The sequence below is a fragment of the Scyliorhinus torazame genome, chromosome 18 (genome assembly GCF_047496885.1).
Source record: "Scyliorhinus torazame isolate Kashiwa2021f chromosome 18, sScyTor2.1, whole genome shotgun sequence".
NCBI lineage: Eukaryota > Metazoa > Chordata > Chondrichthyes > Carcharhiniformes > Scyliorhinidae > Scyliorhinus > Scyliorhinus torazame.
The window spans coordinates 49,567,226-49,585,970 of NC_092724.1; the positions used below are offsets into that span (position 1 = coordinate 49,567,226).

General features: G+C 49.9%; 1 protein-coding gene across 1 annotated transcript in view; it reads left to right on the plus strand.

Moving 5' to 3' along the window:
- The first annotated feature begins 3,404 nt into the window (after positions 1-3,404).
- LOC140394731 (uncharacterized) overlaps positions 3,405-18,745 on the plus strand; it is a 76,195-nt gene continuing 60,854 nt past the window's right edge. Inside the window, 9 exon segments of the mRNA XM_072481949.1 lie at positions 3,405-3,519; positions 3,857-3,946; positions 12,668-12,863; positions 13,455-13,537; positions 14,068-14,353; positions 15,180-15,298; positions 15,300-15,368; positions 16,827-16,964; positions 18,026-18,389. Of these exon segments, the coding sequence (XP_072338050.1) occupies positions 3,875-3,946; positions 12,668-12,863; positions 13,455-13,537; positions 14,068-14,353; positions 15,180-15,298; positions 15,300-15,368; positions 16,827-16,964; positions 18,026-18,389 (1,327 nt within the window). The 5' untranslated portion in view covers positions 3,405-3,519; positions 3,857-3,874.

Consider the following 18,745-nt stretch of genomic DNA (forward strand, 5'->3'; position numbering starts at 1 on the left):
GCAGCTCTGAGACCCAAGATTTGGAGACACAGACCTGGGGAGGCTCCTAGATGGGGTCAAGGCCAGGACAGATGTCCTGTTCAGCCGAGAGTCCTGGAGAGTGAGCCACAGGGCAGCCAGTGCCACCTGGGATGAAGTGGCATCGGCCGTCAGCTTGGGCAGCATGATCAGGAGAACAGGCCTCCAGTGCCGCAAGGAGGTCAACGACCTACACTGGGCTGCACACGTGAGTTGATACCGCCCCCACCCAAAACCTGTCCACTCCATGCAACCAGCCCCCAAACTCTACATTAGCCTCCCCAACCCTCCCTTTACCCCTTCTTCACCAAACCTTCCTTCACACCACCGCCACCTCTGTGAACAATGCCCTCTCTGTGTCTCCACAGGAGAAGCTGTCCCACAATTGCTGGGAGAGGGCCATGACTGGCGGCGGGGTGACGGACATAAGAATCCTCACCTCCTTCGAGGAACGGGCCCTGGAGGTGATGGGGGTGGCCGAGGAAACAGCGGTTACCGATGCAGAGGTCGGCGCATGCCGCAGGGATGAGGATCCACCGGACCCCACCCGGTGGACCTGTCAAACATTGAGTTGTTAATGCATACAGATTGACCCATCCCTCCCACTGATCACTTGTCCATTCTCCCGCAAGACCTCCAGCCGACGGCGCCGGAACATCCGGGGTTGTCTCCCTCTACCCTGCCCAATGCCTTCCAGGAGAACACCTCAGAGGAGAGCTCTGAGGATGCCACCATCGATGCATCACAGCTGTTCATCTGCACCCTCCATCAGCGCAGATACACGCACCTTGGTGGGCAACGTTAGTGGTCAGGCTTCTGGGACACATTATGGTAAGCCCCACACAGTTGCTGATGTACGTCAGGTGGAGGCAGGAACCCCCAGGCGAGACAGCAGTCAGAGGTCTGCTGGGTCCCAGTCAGATTCCGAGTCCCTGGAACAGGTTTACCCGGAGCTGATGGAGACGTTAAGGTGCAGCTGGGACATTCGGAGGGAGATGTCAGCAACACTCCAGCAAATCCATAGTCGTTTGGAGTAGTCCCAGGAATTATGGGCACAGGTGTTGCCACTAGTAATGTGTGACACCGAGGCCAGCACTGCTAGGGTGACGACCGCAGTGGAGAGCCTGGTGCACGATGTCGGCAGCACGAGTGGAGGTGTCCAAGGCGTGGCGCAGATGATGACGGCCATAGATGAGGGCCTCGGCAGATGCTGCAGGACATGTCCCGGTCTCAGATGGGAATGGCCGAGGCACTGTGGAGCTTGCCCCAGTCGCAGGTGGGCATTGCAGAGGCACTGCAGAGCATGGCCCAATCACTGCGGAGCATCGCCAATGGCGGCGACACCATAGTGCAGACAATGGGGAGCCACCAGGGCTGGGAGAGCGAGGGCTCAATCCAGCTACCCCTCCGTTCCAAGGTGAATCCCAGGGCCCTATAGGCACCAACCAGGGGAGGAAGGGACATCGGTAGCCACCAGTTCCTCCCGTGTTCCACCCCTCTGACGAAATCGCAGTCAGCACCCGGAACAGGGTGGCACGGCTGTGCATGTGCCACCATTATGTGCACCGGGACCCTCCAGCCCCAGTGCCCCCAGAGGACACCCACCAGGGGCATCAAAAACCACGGAACATGGCAACAAGCTGGCTGCCTCCACCTCAGATGTGCATCCTCGGATTAGACTTGGCGGTGCAGCAAGGAAGGCCAAGCATGTTGAGGATCATCATATCATAGAATTTACAGTGCAGAAGGAGGCCATTCGGCCCATCGAGTCTGCACCGGCTCTTGGAAAGAGCACCCTACCCAAGGTCAACACCTCCACCCTATCCCCATAACCCAGTAACCCCACCCAACACTAAGGGCAATTTTGGACACTAGGGGCAATTTATCATGGCCAATCCACCTAACCTGCACATCTTTGGGCTGTGGGAGGAAACCGGAGCACCCGGAGGAAACCCACGCACACACGGGGAGGATGTGCAGACTCCACACAGACAGTGACCCAAGCCAGAATCGAACCTGGGACCCTGGAGCTGTGAAGCAATTGTGCTATCCACAATGCTACCGTGCTGCCCACAGGATTGCTGAGAGGGCACTGGGGGTTGGGGGTAAGGAGGGTCCTTCACACCGGACCACACATCCTGCACCCCAGACATCCGAACAGAATGTCGCCAAACACCAGCCACAGACAAGTGCCCCGGGCTGGTGCCCATCCCCTCGGCGTTTGGAAGGTGGCTGCTGCATCTGTGGTGCTGTCGTCCGCAATGTTCAAGCACAGTGTCCATGCATCAAGGTGTGTTTGGGATGCTAGGCAATGAGCCCCACATGCTACGTGGCCCACAGGGATCCACTTGGGATGCATGAAGTTCTCACTTAACCATGATTGCCAATTCCCTATTAGCAATAGCCTTCAGTTGCATGGCCAGACGCCTCCGTGGGGCAGACAGGCAGGGACTAGGGTTGCCTAGGAACCGGAACACACGATCCAGGAGTGGCATGGAGAACTTGCTCTGGGCAGGTGGGGGTTGCCCCCCCACCCGCCCTGATATTTTTCAAAGGGAATAATAATGGGTGCCAGCGCGACCACTTGTTGGGGAGGCAGCTGGATCACAGGAGGTGTTGGATATGGGGTGGCTCCCATTAATTGTATGAAAATGGGGCTTTTCTTTAAATTTAGAGTACCCAATGCATTTTTTTTTCCCAATTAAGGGGCGATTTAGCGTGGCCAATCCACCTATCCTACACATCTTTGGGTTGTGGGGGTGAAACCCACGCTAACACGGGGGGAGTGTGCAAACTCCACACGGACAGTGACCCAGATCCGGGATCAAGCCTGGGACCTCGGTGCCGTGAGACCGCAGTGCTAACCCACTGCGCCACAGTGCTGTGCTGCCATGGAAATAGGGCTTAAGTGCTGATTATTGGTTTCTCGCCAGGCCACGATGGGATCCCGATCTTGCCTATGGGAGCGGGTCGGTCGCATCACAAACGGTTTGGCGCCCGGCGCGGTTCTCGTTTTTGGCCTCTCCCGATATTCACCATCCTCGTTGTGGTCTCGCTCGAGCAAAACGAGGCCACTGAATCGCGCCCCAGGACTGAAAATGTGAGTGAAGTGAGTCAAATCGTCTCTCTCGTCCAATGTGACTGTGTGCTCGTGGCCAGCTGATTAAAGCATTGCTGTTTAGTTATACTATACTCCTTTGTGTATCTAGCATATTTCATCAATCAAACTCTTCCAGGGTAAGGCGAGTAAGTCCCTCCCCGCGTGGGCTGTTGCAACCCTGGACGTGACTGAAATGAACCAAACCCCGCCTCTGATAGTCTTTCATTGGTCAGCGCTTCAATCAGTTTCACTCCCTGCACATTGATTGCTCAGATATTCTGACAAACACTCAGTGTGCCCCACCCGGATAATGTCACAAGCCTTTTAAAATGCAGTGCCTCACACCAGGAACTGAATTTGTAGAGGGCGGAAAGAACAGTGCAAGTGCTTGAGACAAGCTGGCAAGTTTACGATTAAACTTTCTGCCTATTTCCCAAACTTTAATTAGTTTATTTTGTAGCCTCCCGATGGGGTTCCAAGTTGCCCTCTGCTGTTCCAAGAATCTCGTCTGGTGCATTTTGTCACAGGCAGACTTTTCAAAACAACTTTGTGCTTAATGGATTTTCTGCCCGAATTGGCAATAGACTGGTTAACTGTAAAAGTTGCTCTGAATCTGTTCTTCGTGTCTATTTATTTACTCCGGCATTATCCCACCCTGGGCAGCTGCCGGATAGCTGACCGAGAGAGTTGAACTCGCTGATTTTTTTTCTCGCTCTCATCCCAATTTATTTCCATTAGATTTCGCTGATTTTTGTTATGGCGTCGGAAGTGGCCGGAAAGGTTGAAGTCTCCGAACTACCCGAACCCCAGGAGAACGGAGAACAACAGGTAAGTGTGGGGCTGTGCAGTTCCAGCTTTCTGACTTACTACTGCAAACTGAAGGGTGGCCTGAGAAATCCTCCCATTGTGTGTTGTAAGATGATGAATTGCTTTCACTTCTAAATGGGAAGTATTAGTCACTGGGCTGTTGTGTGACCCTTGGCCTAATTTGCAACAATTTAAGTTTCGTTACCTTGAAATACAAAGCTGCATGTTTGTGTGTGTGTAAGAGCTTCTTTTGCAACAGTCAGACTTTTTTTTTAAAAATCTAAGCAGCGAACTTAAAATGGCATTCATTCTGAACAGGGCCTCTTTTTCTTCCCCCCCCCCCCCAACCACTATTCATCAGAGCACAGGGCCCTATCCCTAACCGCAAATTTCTCAATTATTTTTTCCTTAATGTAATTGTTTATTCCTTGTAATCTTATTTAATTTTTATTGAATTCTCAAAGTTACAAAGGACAGGGCAAGCCCTTAATCCATCTGCTCGCTTGCTCCAAAACAAATTCAAATTGAATCCGATTCATGACCTCCACGAGAAAGATATACACGAAAAGGCATTGCACTTGATTTTTGCCAAAATATATTTTGGGGTAATGCAATGGATAGCATTGTTGCTTCACAGCACCTGGGACCTGGGTTTGATTCCTGGCCTGGGTCTGTGCGGAGTCTGCACGTTCTCCTCATGTCTGCGTGGGTTTCTTCTGGGTGCTCCGGTTTCCTCCCACAAGTCCTGAAAGACATGCTTGTTAGATGAATTGGACATTCTGCATTCTCCCTCAGTGCCCATACAATGTACCTGAACAGGTGCTGTAGTGTAGCGATTTTCACATAACTTCATTGTAGTGTTAATGTAAGTCTACTTGTGACACTAATAAAGCCTTATTATTATTTATTATCTAGCCAATGATTGAAAATGGCTGAATGAAATAAGCTGGACAATCTCAGCAGGTCTGACAGCATCTGTGAAGAGAGAACAGAGCTAATGTTTTGAGTCTGGATGATTCTTCGTTAAAGCTAGAGAACTGGAAATCGGATAAGATCTATAATATGGTGGGGCTGAATAGGGGGCCAGTGATGGGTGGAGATTGAAAAAGATGTCGTGGGCAAAAGGACAAGGGGATGTAAGTATGTGGTGATGATGACCAAGAAGGGTGCTGTTAGTGGCACATAAAGACATCAAAATGTGCTAATGGCAGAACAGGGGTAAGCAGTGTGTCAAAGGTCAACAGGGAACAGATGCCCTAGTGGGGGGGGAGGGGATTCGATGGTGAGGGGAAAATGGATCATTGGAGAGAAGCTGGTGTTGTATAGGGTTTTAAAAGACTGAGCAAAATGGGGAGCAGTGATGCTAAATTTAACGTGAGGACTCTGTCACCAATTGAATAAAGGGATGAAGAGGTTCAGATGGAGGAGCTTGCAGAATGAGGACTAAGTTGAGAGAGGTGGAAGTCTTGTGCAGCTGGGAAAAATGGGATGGTACCTTGGATTTTGTCTGGCTGTTTGATGACCTTAATCCTTTGTCTCCCCACTTGGTCCTAAAGTGGAGGCAGTGGCATTGTCACTAGATTCGTTTTTAATAAATTTAGAGTACCCAATTCACCGGATAGTGACCCAGAGCCAGGATCGAACCTGGGACCTCGGTGCCGTGAGGCTGCAGGGCTAACTTACTGTGCCACGTGCTGCCCTTGCCATTACGCTACTTAACCAGAGACCCAGAGTAATGCTCTGGGGACCCGGATTCCAATCCCGCCACTGCATATGGTGAAATTTGAACTGCAAAGTCGAATGATGACCATGCCATTGTTGATTGTCGTAAAAACCCATCTGGGACTTCCGGGTGCGGCTATGCAGAGCTAGGTCGCATATTCGGTAGCTCCCGCTTGGAACAGACTTTTGGGCTCTTTTACAGGGCCCCCACGGCATTTGTTTGACATTTCCCGGTGTGGGAAGAAGACTGCAGCATTCCCCTGACAGTGTCCCCCAGGAATGTTATGTCTTTTGGCTACCAGACCTGGCAGAAACAGGAAAAGATTTGGCTGCAACAGGATAAACTCTTCCATCATGCAGGCGGGGGAAGGGCAAGCTTAAAGCTGTAAGCTGACCTGAGGGCCTTTATCAAAGGCGAATTCTAGCAGCAGAGGGAACAACTGTGAAAAGATCTCACCAAGGCCACTGAAGAAGCGGGGACGAGGCTTCCGGTGGCGGCCATGGAGGAGTAGGTCGCGCATTCGGCAGCTCCCGTCTGGAACGGACTCTAAGACCTTTTTCAGGAGTGTCCACAGACATTTTGTGGCAGATTGGTGAAGCAAACACTGCCAAAAGGATTCCCTCTTGAGACTTCCGGTTGCGGCTATGCGGAGCGGAGCTAAGTCGCACATTCGGCGGCTCCCGCAAAAACGGACTTTTGGGCTCTTTTCAGGGCCCTCAAGGGCACTTTTTTGACGTTTCCCAGTGTGGGAAGGAGTTCATAATAGCTCCCTGTCAGTATATGGCTTTAATTAGGAGCGGGGTGACAAAAAAGGTGGTGGACCGGAAGAAGGACAAAATGGCGGCGGGCGACGACCAGGCAGCGTGAAGGCAGTGGGCGGAGGAGCAACAGGAGGGTATCCAGCGCTGCCTCAGAGATTAAAACGGACCTGCTAGAGCCAATGAAGGCGTCTATTGATAAGCTGCTGGAGACACAGACGGCCCAGGGGGTGGCGATCCGAGAGGCACAACAAAAGATCTCTGACAATGAGGACGCGATCTCAGTCCTGGCGGTAAAGGTGGAGGTGCACGAGGCGCTCCACAAGAAATGGCAGGAGAGGTTTGTGGAGATGGAGAATTGGTCGAGGCGGAAGAATCTGCGGATTCTGGGCCTCCTGGGGGGGCCGGACGTGGGGGCCTATGTGGTCACCAAGTTAAACTCGCTGATTGGAGCAGGGTCCTTCCAGGGGCCCCTGGAGCTGGAAGGGGCCCATAGAGTGCTGGCGAGGAGGCTCAAGGTTAACGAGCCTCCGCGGGCAGTGCTGGTGCGGTTCCATCGGTTCGTCGATCGGGAGTGTGTGCTCAGGTGGGCCAAGAAGGAGAGGAGCAGCAGGTGGGAGAACGCGGAGGTTCGGATATATCAGGACTGGAGTGCGGAGGTGGCGAAGAGGAGGGCTCGGTACAATCGAGCAAAGGCGGTGCTGCACAGGAAGGGGGTGAAGTTTGGCATGTTGCAGCCGGCGCAACTGTGGGTTACCTACAAGGACTGGCACCATTATTTTGAGTCACCGGAGGAGGCGTGGGCCTTTTGTTCAGGCCGAGAAGCTAGACACAGGCTGAGGGTCGGGATGGGCGATTGGGGACTGCGATGGGTCCTAGGCGGGGAGGGGGGGGATCGAGCTGCTGCTGCTATGGTCAAGGGGGAGCTGGAGCGAGTGGGGGGGGGGGGGGTGTGTGTGTGTGTAAGAGACGGGGGTCTGCCACCATGGGGAACGGGCCGGGTGTGGGGTGCGGGCGCGTGGCTGGCCGAGGAGGGGTTATGGCTAGTCGGCGGGGGAGGGGGGCGGGTAGCCCCCTGATCCAGCTGATAACCTGGAATGTAAGGGGACTGAATGGGCCGGTTAAGCGGGCCCGCGTGTTCGCGCACCTGAAGGGGCTCAAGGCGGATGTGGTTATGCTCCAGGAGACACCTGAAGGTGGCAGACCAGGTAAGATTGAGGAAAGGGTGGGTAGGTCAGGAGTTTTACTCGGGGCTAGATGCCAAAAATCGAGGGGTGGCGATCTTGGTGGGAAACAAGGTGTTATTCGAGGCGTCTAGCATTGTAGCAGATAATGGCGGTAGGTACATAATGGTAAGTGGTAAGTTGCAGGAAGAGAGGGTGGTACTGGTCAATGAATATGCTCCGAACTGGGACGATGCGGGTTTTATGCGGCGTATGTTGGGTCGGATCCCAGACTTGGAAGTGGGGGGCCTGATAATGGAGGGAGACTTTAACACTGTGGTGGATCCTGCACTGGATCGCTCCAGGTCTAGGACGGGTAGGAAGCCGGCGGCGGCTAGATTGTTGAGGGGATTTATGGACCAAATGGGAGGGGTGGACCCTTTGGAGATTTGCAAGGCCGGGGGCTGGAGAATTTTCATTCTTCTCATGTCCATAAGGCTTATTCTCAAATCGACTTCTTCATTTTGAGTAGGGCGCTGATGGGGAGAGTAGAGGATACAGGATATAGAGTATTCGGCAATAGCCATTTCAGACCACGCCCTGCAATGGTGGACTTGGAGATGGGGGAGGAGAGGGACCAGCGCCCACTGTGGCGCTTGGAGGTAGGGCTGTTGGCGGACGAGGAGGTGAGCGAGTGGGTCAGAGGAAGTATAGAGAGGTACTTGGAGACCAACAACAAGGGGAGGTCCAAGTGGGGATGGTATGGGAGGCACTGAAGGCGGTGGTGAGGGGAGAGCTGATCTCTATCAGGGCCCACAAGGAGCGGGGGGAGAGGCTGGTGGGGGAGATGGTGAGGGTAGACCGGAGGTATGCGGAAGAACCGGAGGAAGGATTGTTGAGGAAGAGGCGCAGCCTCCAGGCCGAATTCGACCTGGTGACCACCAGGAAGGCGGAGGTGCAGTGGAGGAAGGCCCGGGGGCGGTCCACTAGTATGGGGAAAAGGCAAGCCGGATGCTGGCGCATCAGCTTCGGAAGCGGGACGCAGCTAGGGAGATCGGGGGAGTTAAGGACAGGGGCGGGAGCGTGGTGCGGAGTGGGGTTGGCATCAATGGGGTCTTCAGGGACTTCTACGAGGAATTGTACCGATCTGAGCCCCCACGGGAGGAGGGAGGGATGGGCCGTTTCCTGGACCAATTGAAGTTTCCAAAGGTGGAAGAGGGACTGGTGGCGGGACTGTGGGCCCCGATTGGGCTGGAGGAGCTGATCAAAGGGATAGGAAGCATGCAGGCGGGGAAGGCACCGGGGCCGGACAGTTTCCCGGTCGAGTTCTATAAAAAATATATGGACCTGTTGGGCCCGCTGTTAGTTAGGACCTTCAATGAGGCAAGGGAGGGGGGGGGCTTTACCCCCGACGATGTCCCGGGCACTGATCTCCTTGATCCTGAAGCGGGACAAGGATCCCCTGCAATGTGGGTCTTGCAGACCGATTTCCTTGCTAAATGTAAATGCCAAGGTGCTGGCGAAGGTCTTAGCCACGAGGATTGAGGATTGTGTGCTGCAGATCATCCATGAAGACCAGATTGGGTTTGTGAAGGGGAGACAGTTGAACGCGGATGTGCGGAGGCTTTTGAACGTTATCATGATGCCGGAGGCGGAGATAGTGGTGGCGATGGACGCTGAGAAAGCCTTCGATAGGGTAGAGTGGGGGTACCTGTGGGAGGTGCTGGAGAGGTTCGGGTTTGGGGAGGGGTTTGTCAGGTGGGTTAGGCTGTTGGAGGAGTTCCGAGTACTTTTGGTTGCACCGAGGGACGAGACAGGCGTGTCCCCTGTTTCTCCCCCCCCCCCCCCCCCCCCCCCCCTCTGCTCTTCGCATTGTGCCATAGCCAGGGGTTCAATTGCCAGAGTCGAGGAACTGGAGGGGGTTGGGGTGGGGAGGAGCATAGGGTGTCGCTTTATGCAGACGACCTGCTGCTGTATGTGGTGGACCTGGTGGGAGGAATGCCAGAGGTAATGAGGATCCTTAGGGAATTCGGGGACTTTTCTGGGTACAAGCTCAATATGGGGAAGAGCGAGCTGTTTGTAGTTCAGCTAGGGGACCAGGAGAGGGGGATTGGCGAGCTCCCACTAAAAAGGGCAGAGAGCAGCTTCAGATATTTGGGGGTCCAGGTGGCCAGGACTTTGGGGGCCCTGCGTAGGCTTAACTTTACAAGGCTGGTGGAGCAAATGGAGGAGGAGTTCAAGAGGTGGGACGCGCTGCTGTTGTCCCTGGCGGGTAGGGTGCAGTCAGTCAAAATGACGGTGCTCCCAAGGTTTTTGTTCCTGTTCCAGTGCCTCCCCGTGTTTATCCCGAAGGCTTTTTTTCGGCGGGTTAACAGGAGTATAATGGGGTTTGTGTGGGCGCGAGGGCCTCCGAGGGTGAGAAGGGTGTTCCTGGAGCGGAGTAGAGATATGGGGGGGGGGGGGCGGCTGGCGCTGCCTAACCTCTCTGGGTACTACTGGGCCGCCAATACGACAATGGTGCGCAAGTGGGTGATGGAGGGGGAGGGGGCTGCATGGAAGAGGCTGAAGACGGCGTCCTGTGTGGGTGAGGCTGGAGACGGCGTCCTGTGTGGGTACGAGTCTGGGGGCGCTGGCAACGACACCGCTGCCGCTCCCTCCAAGGTGGTATACCACGAGTCCGGTGGTGGTGGCGGCCCTCAAAATTTGGGGGCAGTGGAGGCAGCATAGGGGGGAAGTTAGGGCCTCGGCGTGGACCCCATTACGGGGGAACCACCGGTTTGCCCCAGGAAGAACAGGTGGAGGGTTTTCGGGGTGGCACAGGGCAGGGATACGAAAGTTGGGGGACCTGTTTGTGGACGGGAAGTTTGCGAGCTGGAGAAGTACGGGCTCCCCCCGGGGAACACCTTCAGGTACTTACAGGTAAGGGTGTTTGCCAGACGGCAGGTGGTGGAATTCCCACGGCTACTGCCGCACACAGTACAGGACAGGGTGCTATCGGGGGGGTGGGTGGGAGTAGGGAAGATCTCGGACACTTACCAGGTGATGCAGGAGGAGGAGGAGGAGGCCTCGGTGGTGGAGTTGAAAGGTAAGTGGGAGGAGGAGTTGGGAGAGGAGATCGAAGAGGCGACGTGGGCAGATGCCCTAGGGAGGGTGAACTCTTCCTCTTCATGCACGAGGCTCAGCCTCGTACAGTTTAAGGTGCTGCACAGGGCACACATGACCGGGACAAGGACGAGCAGGTTCTTTGGGGGTGTGTTAAGTGCTCAGGGAGCCCAGCAAATCACACCCATATGTTCTGGGCATGCCCAGCGCTGGAGGAATTTTGGAAGGGCGGTGTCGACGGTGGTAGGATCCAGGGTCAAACCGGGCTGGGGGCTCGCAATATTTGTGGTGGCAGAGGCGAAAGAGGCCGGAATTCTGGCCATTGCATCCCTGGAAGCCCGGCGAAGGATTCTCCTTCAGTGGAAAGATGCGAGGCCCCCAAGCGTGGAATCCTGGATCAGCGATTATGGCAGGGTTCATTAAATTGGAGAGGGTGAAATTTGCCTTGAGAGGGTCGGTACAAGGGTTCTTTAGGCGGTGGCAACCGTTCTTAGACTTTCTGGCAGAACGATAGACATTGGTCAATGGCAGCAGCGGGTGGGGGTTAACTTTATTTTTGTTTATGTTATTTACACTGGAAGGGTCTGAGGGGGTGTATACACCTGTTGTCTTAAGTCTGTGTGTTTAATGTTAATTTATTATTTAGGTATGGGGGAGGGGTTTGGGGGGTTGCTTTTTTAGATTGTGTTTTGTACTTAACCCTGTTGGGTTCTTTTTCTTTCTCATTTTGTTATTGATATTTTATGAAAACCTTTTTAATAAAAATTATTTTATTAAAAAAAAAACCCAAAACCCCATCTGGCTCACTAATGTCCTTTAAGGAAGGAAATCTGCAGTCCTTCTCTGGTCTGGCCTACATGTGACTCCAGACCCACAGCAATGTGGTTGACTCTTAAACTACCCCCTCAAGGGCAATTAGGGATGGGCAATAAATGCTGGCACAGCCTCCGATGACCATGTCCCATGAACAAATTTTTTAAAGAGCTGCTTCGCACTGAGCACAATACTACAGTGGAGGCCAGTGTTATAATAGTTTATTATGGTATGCTTTTGTACTCTGTCCCTTTTTTTGTAAAGATCCTGTATGCTTTAACCACTTTCTCAGCCTGCCCTGTCATATGTGCACGTGTTAACTAAACATGTTCAAAATGGGAGAGCTGACTATATTCCTCCAATATGGTTTTTAAAAATCACTACTTCATGTTGTCTGGGGTAAAGGAAATGCAAAAATTTAATTGATGCAAAGCAGATTCTGGGATGATCTGACTATTTGCATATCAAATCAAATCAAAATATGACTGGATCGGACAGGATTGATTTCCTTAAGGAGCCATAGATGGCTTTAATTCTGGAGGTTTTTAAAAAGTTGTGGGGAGGGATTACATTTGGTGTTGTGCAACTAAAAATTTCAATTTTGGGGATTGCAGATCTAGACAAGCTACATTCTATCAAAGTAGGGGGGAAGGGGAGAAAGAAAGATAAGAGTTGAAGGAAATGGGATCGGTATTTCATTAGAATGTCTAATTGCTCATTGTTGGCCCAAAATTAAATTAAAAAACTTATGCTGAAAATAATAAATGTTGGCAGTGTCTGTAGAGAGAGAGATGTGATGTTTTGTGGTCAATAACCCTTTTCTGCCTGAGAAAACCTAAACCAGTTGGACTGACTGCCCAATTTCAATGTTGTAACTTCTTCTATTTCTTGTCTGTTCTAAGGGTGACACTGGGTACAGCATCTCAAGTGGTAGCTGTAAAACTCTGATGCAGATGAATAAATACCTGAGATGCTCGCACTAAATGTCCAAATTAACGTGCTAAAATCCTTGCACAACCATCCTTCAGGATGTTTGTGCAATCTTTCCTGTATTTCCTTACACTGAGTATGGGACGTTGCTAGAAGTCCAACTGATCTCTCTGGAACAGTATTGAGCAGCATAGCATTATTGGAATGATTTGCTGTGAAATGATCTCGTGATTCCACAACTTGTGTGTTTCAGAATGTGGTGAGCAGAGTGACCAGCCTGCCACTTGTGAGCTCGGCCTACGACATGGTATCAGCTGTGTACAACAGCACCAAGGAGAACCACCCATATGTGAAGACTGTCTGCGATGTTGCTGAGCAGGGTGTGAAGACCATCTCTGCTGTGGCTGTCAGTGGTGCCAAACCAATTATAGACAAGCTGGAACCTCAAAGTAAGATTGGAGCATAAATTACTTCAGCTGACTGGGGTTTAAAGGCTAAAATGTTGCCTCAATGGCGACTGGATGTTAAGACTAAAATAATTGAATATTTTGCTTCAGGACCCTTGGGCACGTGGAATTTTGAAATATGAGCTTGTTCAAGCCAGCCTATTGGGCAGATGAATTGAACTTGGTACCCAGCAATTATTAAAAGAAACTCGAACGAAATGAAAAATTGTTTTTAAAACTTGTTAAAAATGGGTATAGAACAATTAGTTAACAAGTATGATTGAGTTATAATTTCTAGTTGCCACATGGCTCCACCCAAGTAGTGGGATAAGCAATTAAGTGTGAATTCTGCCTCCGATCTTCGTCTAAACCCTGAAGTACTTTTGTTTAATTATTGAACTCTATCTGCCCTTCTGAAGATTTAAAACTTGTATGGTGGTGTATTGGGTACACATCACTGACTTTCGGATGAAAACAGGAATTGGGTAGCTGCAAAAGATCATTTTTTTAAAATAAAAAAACAGGATATCCAATAGTTATTCCTCAACCAACGTCACAGATTTAGTCTCTAAGCCAAGGTTCTTCTGTGCTCAGTTACAGCAGCTAATGAATATGCCTGTAAAGGTCTGGATAAACTGGAAGAGAAGCTTCCAATTCTTCAACAGTCCACACCCCAGGTAAGAAACATCTACAAAATAACCCTGCAGATGGTACCTAGCTTTCAGAAGGATTGTAATGTACCCTGGTTATAGGAGGAATGTACTTCCAATCCACTAAAACCACCTTTATTATGATGGCTGATGAAAAAGTTGTAACTTTTAACTCCATCTTTGAACACCTACTTAGATGGTGTGCCATTAAAAATTAATAAATGCCCAATATTTTTAATTCCCCATGTCTATTAATTTCTAACTGGACACTTTGACCTTTGCATTTGTGGTCATATTGAATGACAATTTTGTTTAAAATTCTGGCTCTTCTGGAAGTATCTAATTGCACAGGTCAATCGGACTGATTGCCCAGCTGCATCTGAATCCATGCACATTTTTTATTGCCCCCTGTCCTGAATGAATTAAGGAGCCGGATAATGAGAACCCTAGTGTTCATCCCAGAACTTGATGTTTGCCCTCTTTTTGACTCTACTGTTTGACTAGTTGACTAGTCTTTCAATGTACTGCATTGTCATCTTTTTATTTAATTAATACAGGTTGTTGCTGATACCAAAGAGCTGGTTTCATCCACCATAACTGGAGCAAAAGATGCCGTCTCCAACACCGTGACTGGAGCCAAAAATACAGTGACTGGGGTAGTGGACATGGCCAAGGGGGCAGTGCATGGTGGCATTGAAAAGACCAAGACTGTGATGGTTGAAGGAGTTAACACGGTCATAGCATCCAGAGTAGGGCAGATGGTGGTCACTGGCGTTGACAACGCACTCAATAAATCTGAGGAGATGGTTGATCATTACCTTCCTATGACTGAGAAGGAACTGGGTAAGTAAGAAAGGATCATTTTTACTACCTCCTACTTGTCTTGATGCTTCATCCAAAACCGTCAAGTTGGGTCTTGCATGTATCAATAATCATTCTATATACTGTCAACCTTTGGCATGTATGCCCTCTAAATTTTACAGATTTGTATTGGAACACTTGGTTTGTAAACCAAAAGTAACAAATTGCTTGTTGCCACTTATTCCACTATTTATTTCCTGCTTTTCCCACACTCCATAATCTAGTCAAATTGTTCAATAGCTGAACTGTCCAAAGATTGTCGGTTAGATGAATTGGCCATGCTAAATTGCCCCTCGTATCCAGGTTAGATGAGGTTACAGGGATGGAGCATGGAGCTGGCCTAGGTTGGGTGCTCTTTCAGAGGGTCAGTACAGACTCAATGGGCCAAATGGCTTCCTTCTGCACTGTGATTCTATAATTTCCCAAAAGGAAAATGGGTCTTGTAAACCTCAAAAATATCATTCCCTTCAGCATGGGGAACATTAGAGCACTTACTTGACTCTTCCCAAGGTCCCTAATGGCCAGGAACTTGTCTTCCTTCTGTATAGGAGGCTTCAGACTGCAGGAGTATTAAACCTCTCCAATAGTGGTAAATCCTACCTTCAATTAGAAATGATAACTGTTCAAAAGTTGTCATTTAAATGCAGGTTTGACTAAGTATATTCCATCATGCAAACAGTTTGATTTGAAAATATTGGGTTGGACTTGAGGGTGGAACTTGAACAGCACCGTACTAATGCTCATCAAACTTTGAATGTGAAACCTGTTGTGAATAACGGCCGAAATTGTCAATAATATTGTGTTGCAGCAAAACTGGCTAATTCTGTTGAGGGCTTTGAGGTGGCTCCAGCACAACAGCAGAGTTACTATGTACGCTTGGGATCTTTATCTTCAAAGATTCGTCATCGAGCATACCAGCACTCCATTTTCCAAGATGCAGAAGGCCAGGCAAAGCAGCCAAGACATTATGGCTCAGCTTCACAACACAATGGATCTGGTAAGAGTACATCCTGCTGCTTGGTGGTTTTGACATGGAATGGAGTCTTCCTTGCCTCTGCAAGAATCTGCCCTCTGGCCCAAATGAGGTCTGGTAGTTTTAACCTGCATTGATATCTTCCGGTTCAGTATGATCAGTCTCTTGTATCACAGACATTGCGTTTTCTGCCCCCCCCCCCCCCCTTCATGCCAGTAGTTAGGCTCATAATGGCTTGTAACATAACTAGACCGGATCTGCTGCTGGGTAACATCTGGAGAGCTAAGCAGTAAACATTTGCCGGGCAGTCAATGACCCTTCACGTCGTTCTAATGCAAGTCATTGATCTGAACTTCCTGCTTTCTCGTGTCTAAATGTAACGAATATGGACTGAATTTTCCCAGTCCCCTCCACTTGGTGGAAGCGTGCCTGGGAAAACATGCAGGTTCAATATCCAGCCTGATGCAGTCCTGCCACTGGGGAAGTTTCCCATGGGTGAGGTTAGGATGCCTGTTGAATGGAGGCAGACCGGTATAGCCACATTAAAATACTTAAACCTCAGGCTTACCAGCATTTTGCTGACAGCAGAGCAACTCGCCCACTGTGGGGAGGTAGTTGAGGCAATGGACATAGCCTCCTGCTGCAGGTATTGGGGTGGGTACATCTGAGCAGGAGTCTTCATTTTCCTCAAAAGGGTGCTGACCACATCAAGGGTACCAACATCCCAAATGCTGCTCCCTGGAGGGATTCTCCTCTTATCAGTGTGGAAATCCAGTTGAGCCCCTCTGAATTTACTGCCTATGTCCCTAATCTTTTTTGAAGCTGCCTCTGTGCCAAACTTGAGGCTGCCTCTGTGCCAACCTATTTTGGCGGTGCTCATTTCTTGCCTTTCGGGCTGCTAAATCCGGAGTCCTCTAAGGCAAGTGCAAAGGTGACTAATTTAGAGACAACCTCTTGAAGGGGGTGGGGGGGGGGAACAGTTCACCGAGTGATCTGTCTCCGAGCAAGTGTGGGCTTGTAACCCCTGGTGTCCTGAAGTCCCGTAGGGAAAATCCTGACATATCTTTAACTTGTTGGTGTTCAAGTCTGACTGACTGAGGGTGGCACTGTGGTTAGCATTTTGCCCCTCAGCACCAGGGACCTGGGTTTGATTCTGGCCTTGGGTGACTGTCATGGACATTCTTCCCATATGTGTGGATTTCCTCCAGGTGCTCATGTTTCCTCCCACAGTCCTAAACTGTGCAGATTATGCCAAGTTGCCCCTTGGTGTCTAAAGATATGCTGGATAGGTGGAGTTGCATGGAAGTGGGCCAAGGTGGAGTGCTCTTTCAGAGGGTGTGTGGATTCAAGGGGCCTCCTTCTGCATTGTAGGAAATCTATGGTTCTATGAAGGTAGGTCTGGAGGGATTGTACATTGTACTGTCTGCCAGTTCAATTTTTCAGCACTTTATGACCAGCCCAGCTATATATGTATTTTTGCAGATTGAGTTCACAAAGAAAGGAGTAGATTCAGCAAATCAGAAGCTGCATGAGGTTCAAGACAAATTGCATCAGACCTGGATTGATTGGCAGAAGAAACAACAAAAGGGTCAAGTGGAAGAAGGGGCTCAGAAACCAGAAGTAAGGATTCATTTTTATTCTGGGATCAATGGTGGAGATTGAGGCATCTATTGTACAGAATGTTGCTACCAAAGGCGGACTCTTTGATTCAAACAGCCACCATACATTTTGAGATCCCTTTAATATACACGAGGATAAACCCCTTCACTTCAAAGCTATTAAAATTTAAACCATGTTTGTTTCAGTAGCAGACGGTGACAATGCGATACCTGACATTTGCCATAATGTGAGCCTTGGGAGACATTTAAGTAAATGTTGCCGTGACGGGTAGCAAAACATGTCTTTGTGCTGAGTCCCGAGATTTTTCCCTTTTGCTTGTCGTATAATTGGGCTACACAGCGGTATCCCTAATTTGAGAATCTATTATTGAACATCTGAAACTTGCTTTTAAACCTTCAAATTTTCTCTTCAGTGCCCTGCAAAAGAAGCCATTTGTGCTCTGACAATCCAGCCAGTGGACTCTTTGTGACCCAATAGGAAGGGCGTAGTAGCTGGGCCATATGTGGCTTATTTGTAAATTTTTGATGTCCTCTACTGGCAAGGGAATTGCAAATCCTTTTGAGTGGGTGATGGTGGTGGGCTACAGCCTTCTTCAACCGCTGTAGCCCTTTGTACAGATGGTGCCACTTGGAGGAGGTGACATGACTTAGCTACTCTTTGTCCCTCTTGCTGGTGGAAGGGAAGTTCTACCAGAGTAAGCTTGATGGAAATGCTGCAGGAGTGGACATTAATCCATGACGCCCAAGTACATAAATTGTTCCTCCAGCCTGGAAGATATTCCTTGGCTGTCTGAATGGGATATGCAATTGAGCCACGTTACCATGTCCAAGGAAAGTAGGAGGTAGAGGAGAGCAAATCTCAACTGCTTACGACCGAACCGGTTGATTTGTTACCATTGGCTCAATTCTCAAGGTGATTTTCTAGGAAAACTGAGTTTGATTATCACAGAGACATTCACTAACCAAGCACAAATTTGAGACCCGTCCAATGATCTTCAGACAACACTTTTTTTTTTTAAAGGTGATCGAAATTCTAAATTGTTTTTTTTATGTGTATTGCAGCAGCTTGAATCCCAAACATTAACTATGACTCGAGGTCTCACCCAGCAACTGCAGACCACCTGCTTGACCCTGGTTTCAAACGTACACGGCCTCCCTCTGCACATTCAAGATAAAATGCAGCAGATCCGCAGCACCGCAGAGACCATCCACTCCTCCTTCTCTGCTGCCAATTCCTTCGGTGATCTCTCTGGGCAGCTCCTGGTGCAAAGCAGAGAGCAAATGCTGAAGATCCGGGAGTCCATGGATGGGGTGATGGATTATGTGCTTCACAACACTCCCCTCAACTGGCTGGTGGGTCCGTTCGCCCCTCAACTGACTGAGCGCCCTCAGTCAGAGGAGATTGAAATGGATAAAGTTCAGGAATAGATGTGACCTGGCTGTAGCTATTTACTGTTGAGTGGTTGCTCTGCAGGGCCACACTTGTAGTAGGTTTGGCATTTAAGCTTTGAATTGACCTTGCTGTTTTGACTAAATTATATTTCTCTCCTACATCCCCTTCCTCAAACAGTATCTTTGTCTAACAAATTGCATGTGTGGCCCTGATGGGATTCTGTAATCTCACACTTCTGACTGGAGATGTATACTGACGCAGATCAATTAGCATCTCTGGGGGAGGGGGGGGGGGGGAAGGAAATGATGAGCAGTCCAACACCTTGAACAATCTATGATTCAGTTGTGTACATCCATGTAAAGGTGAAGTTTCAATTGCAATGCCTTTCC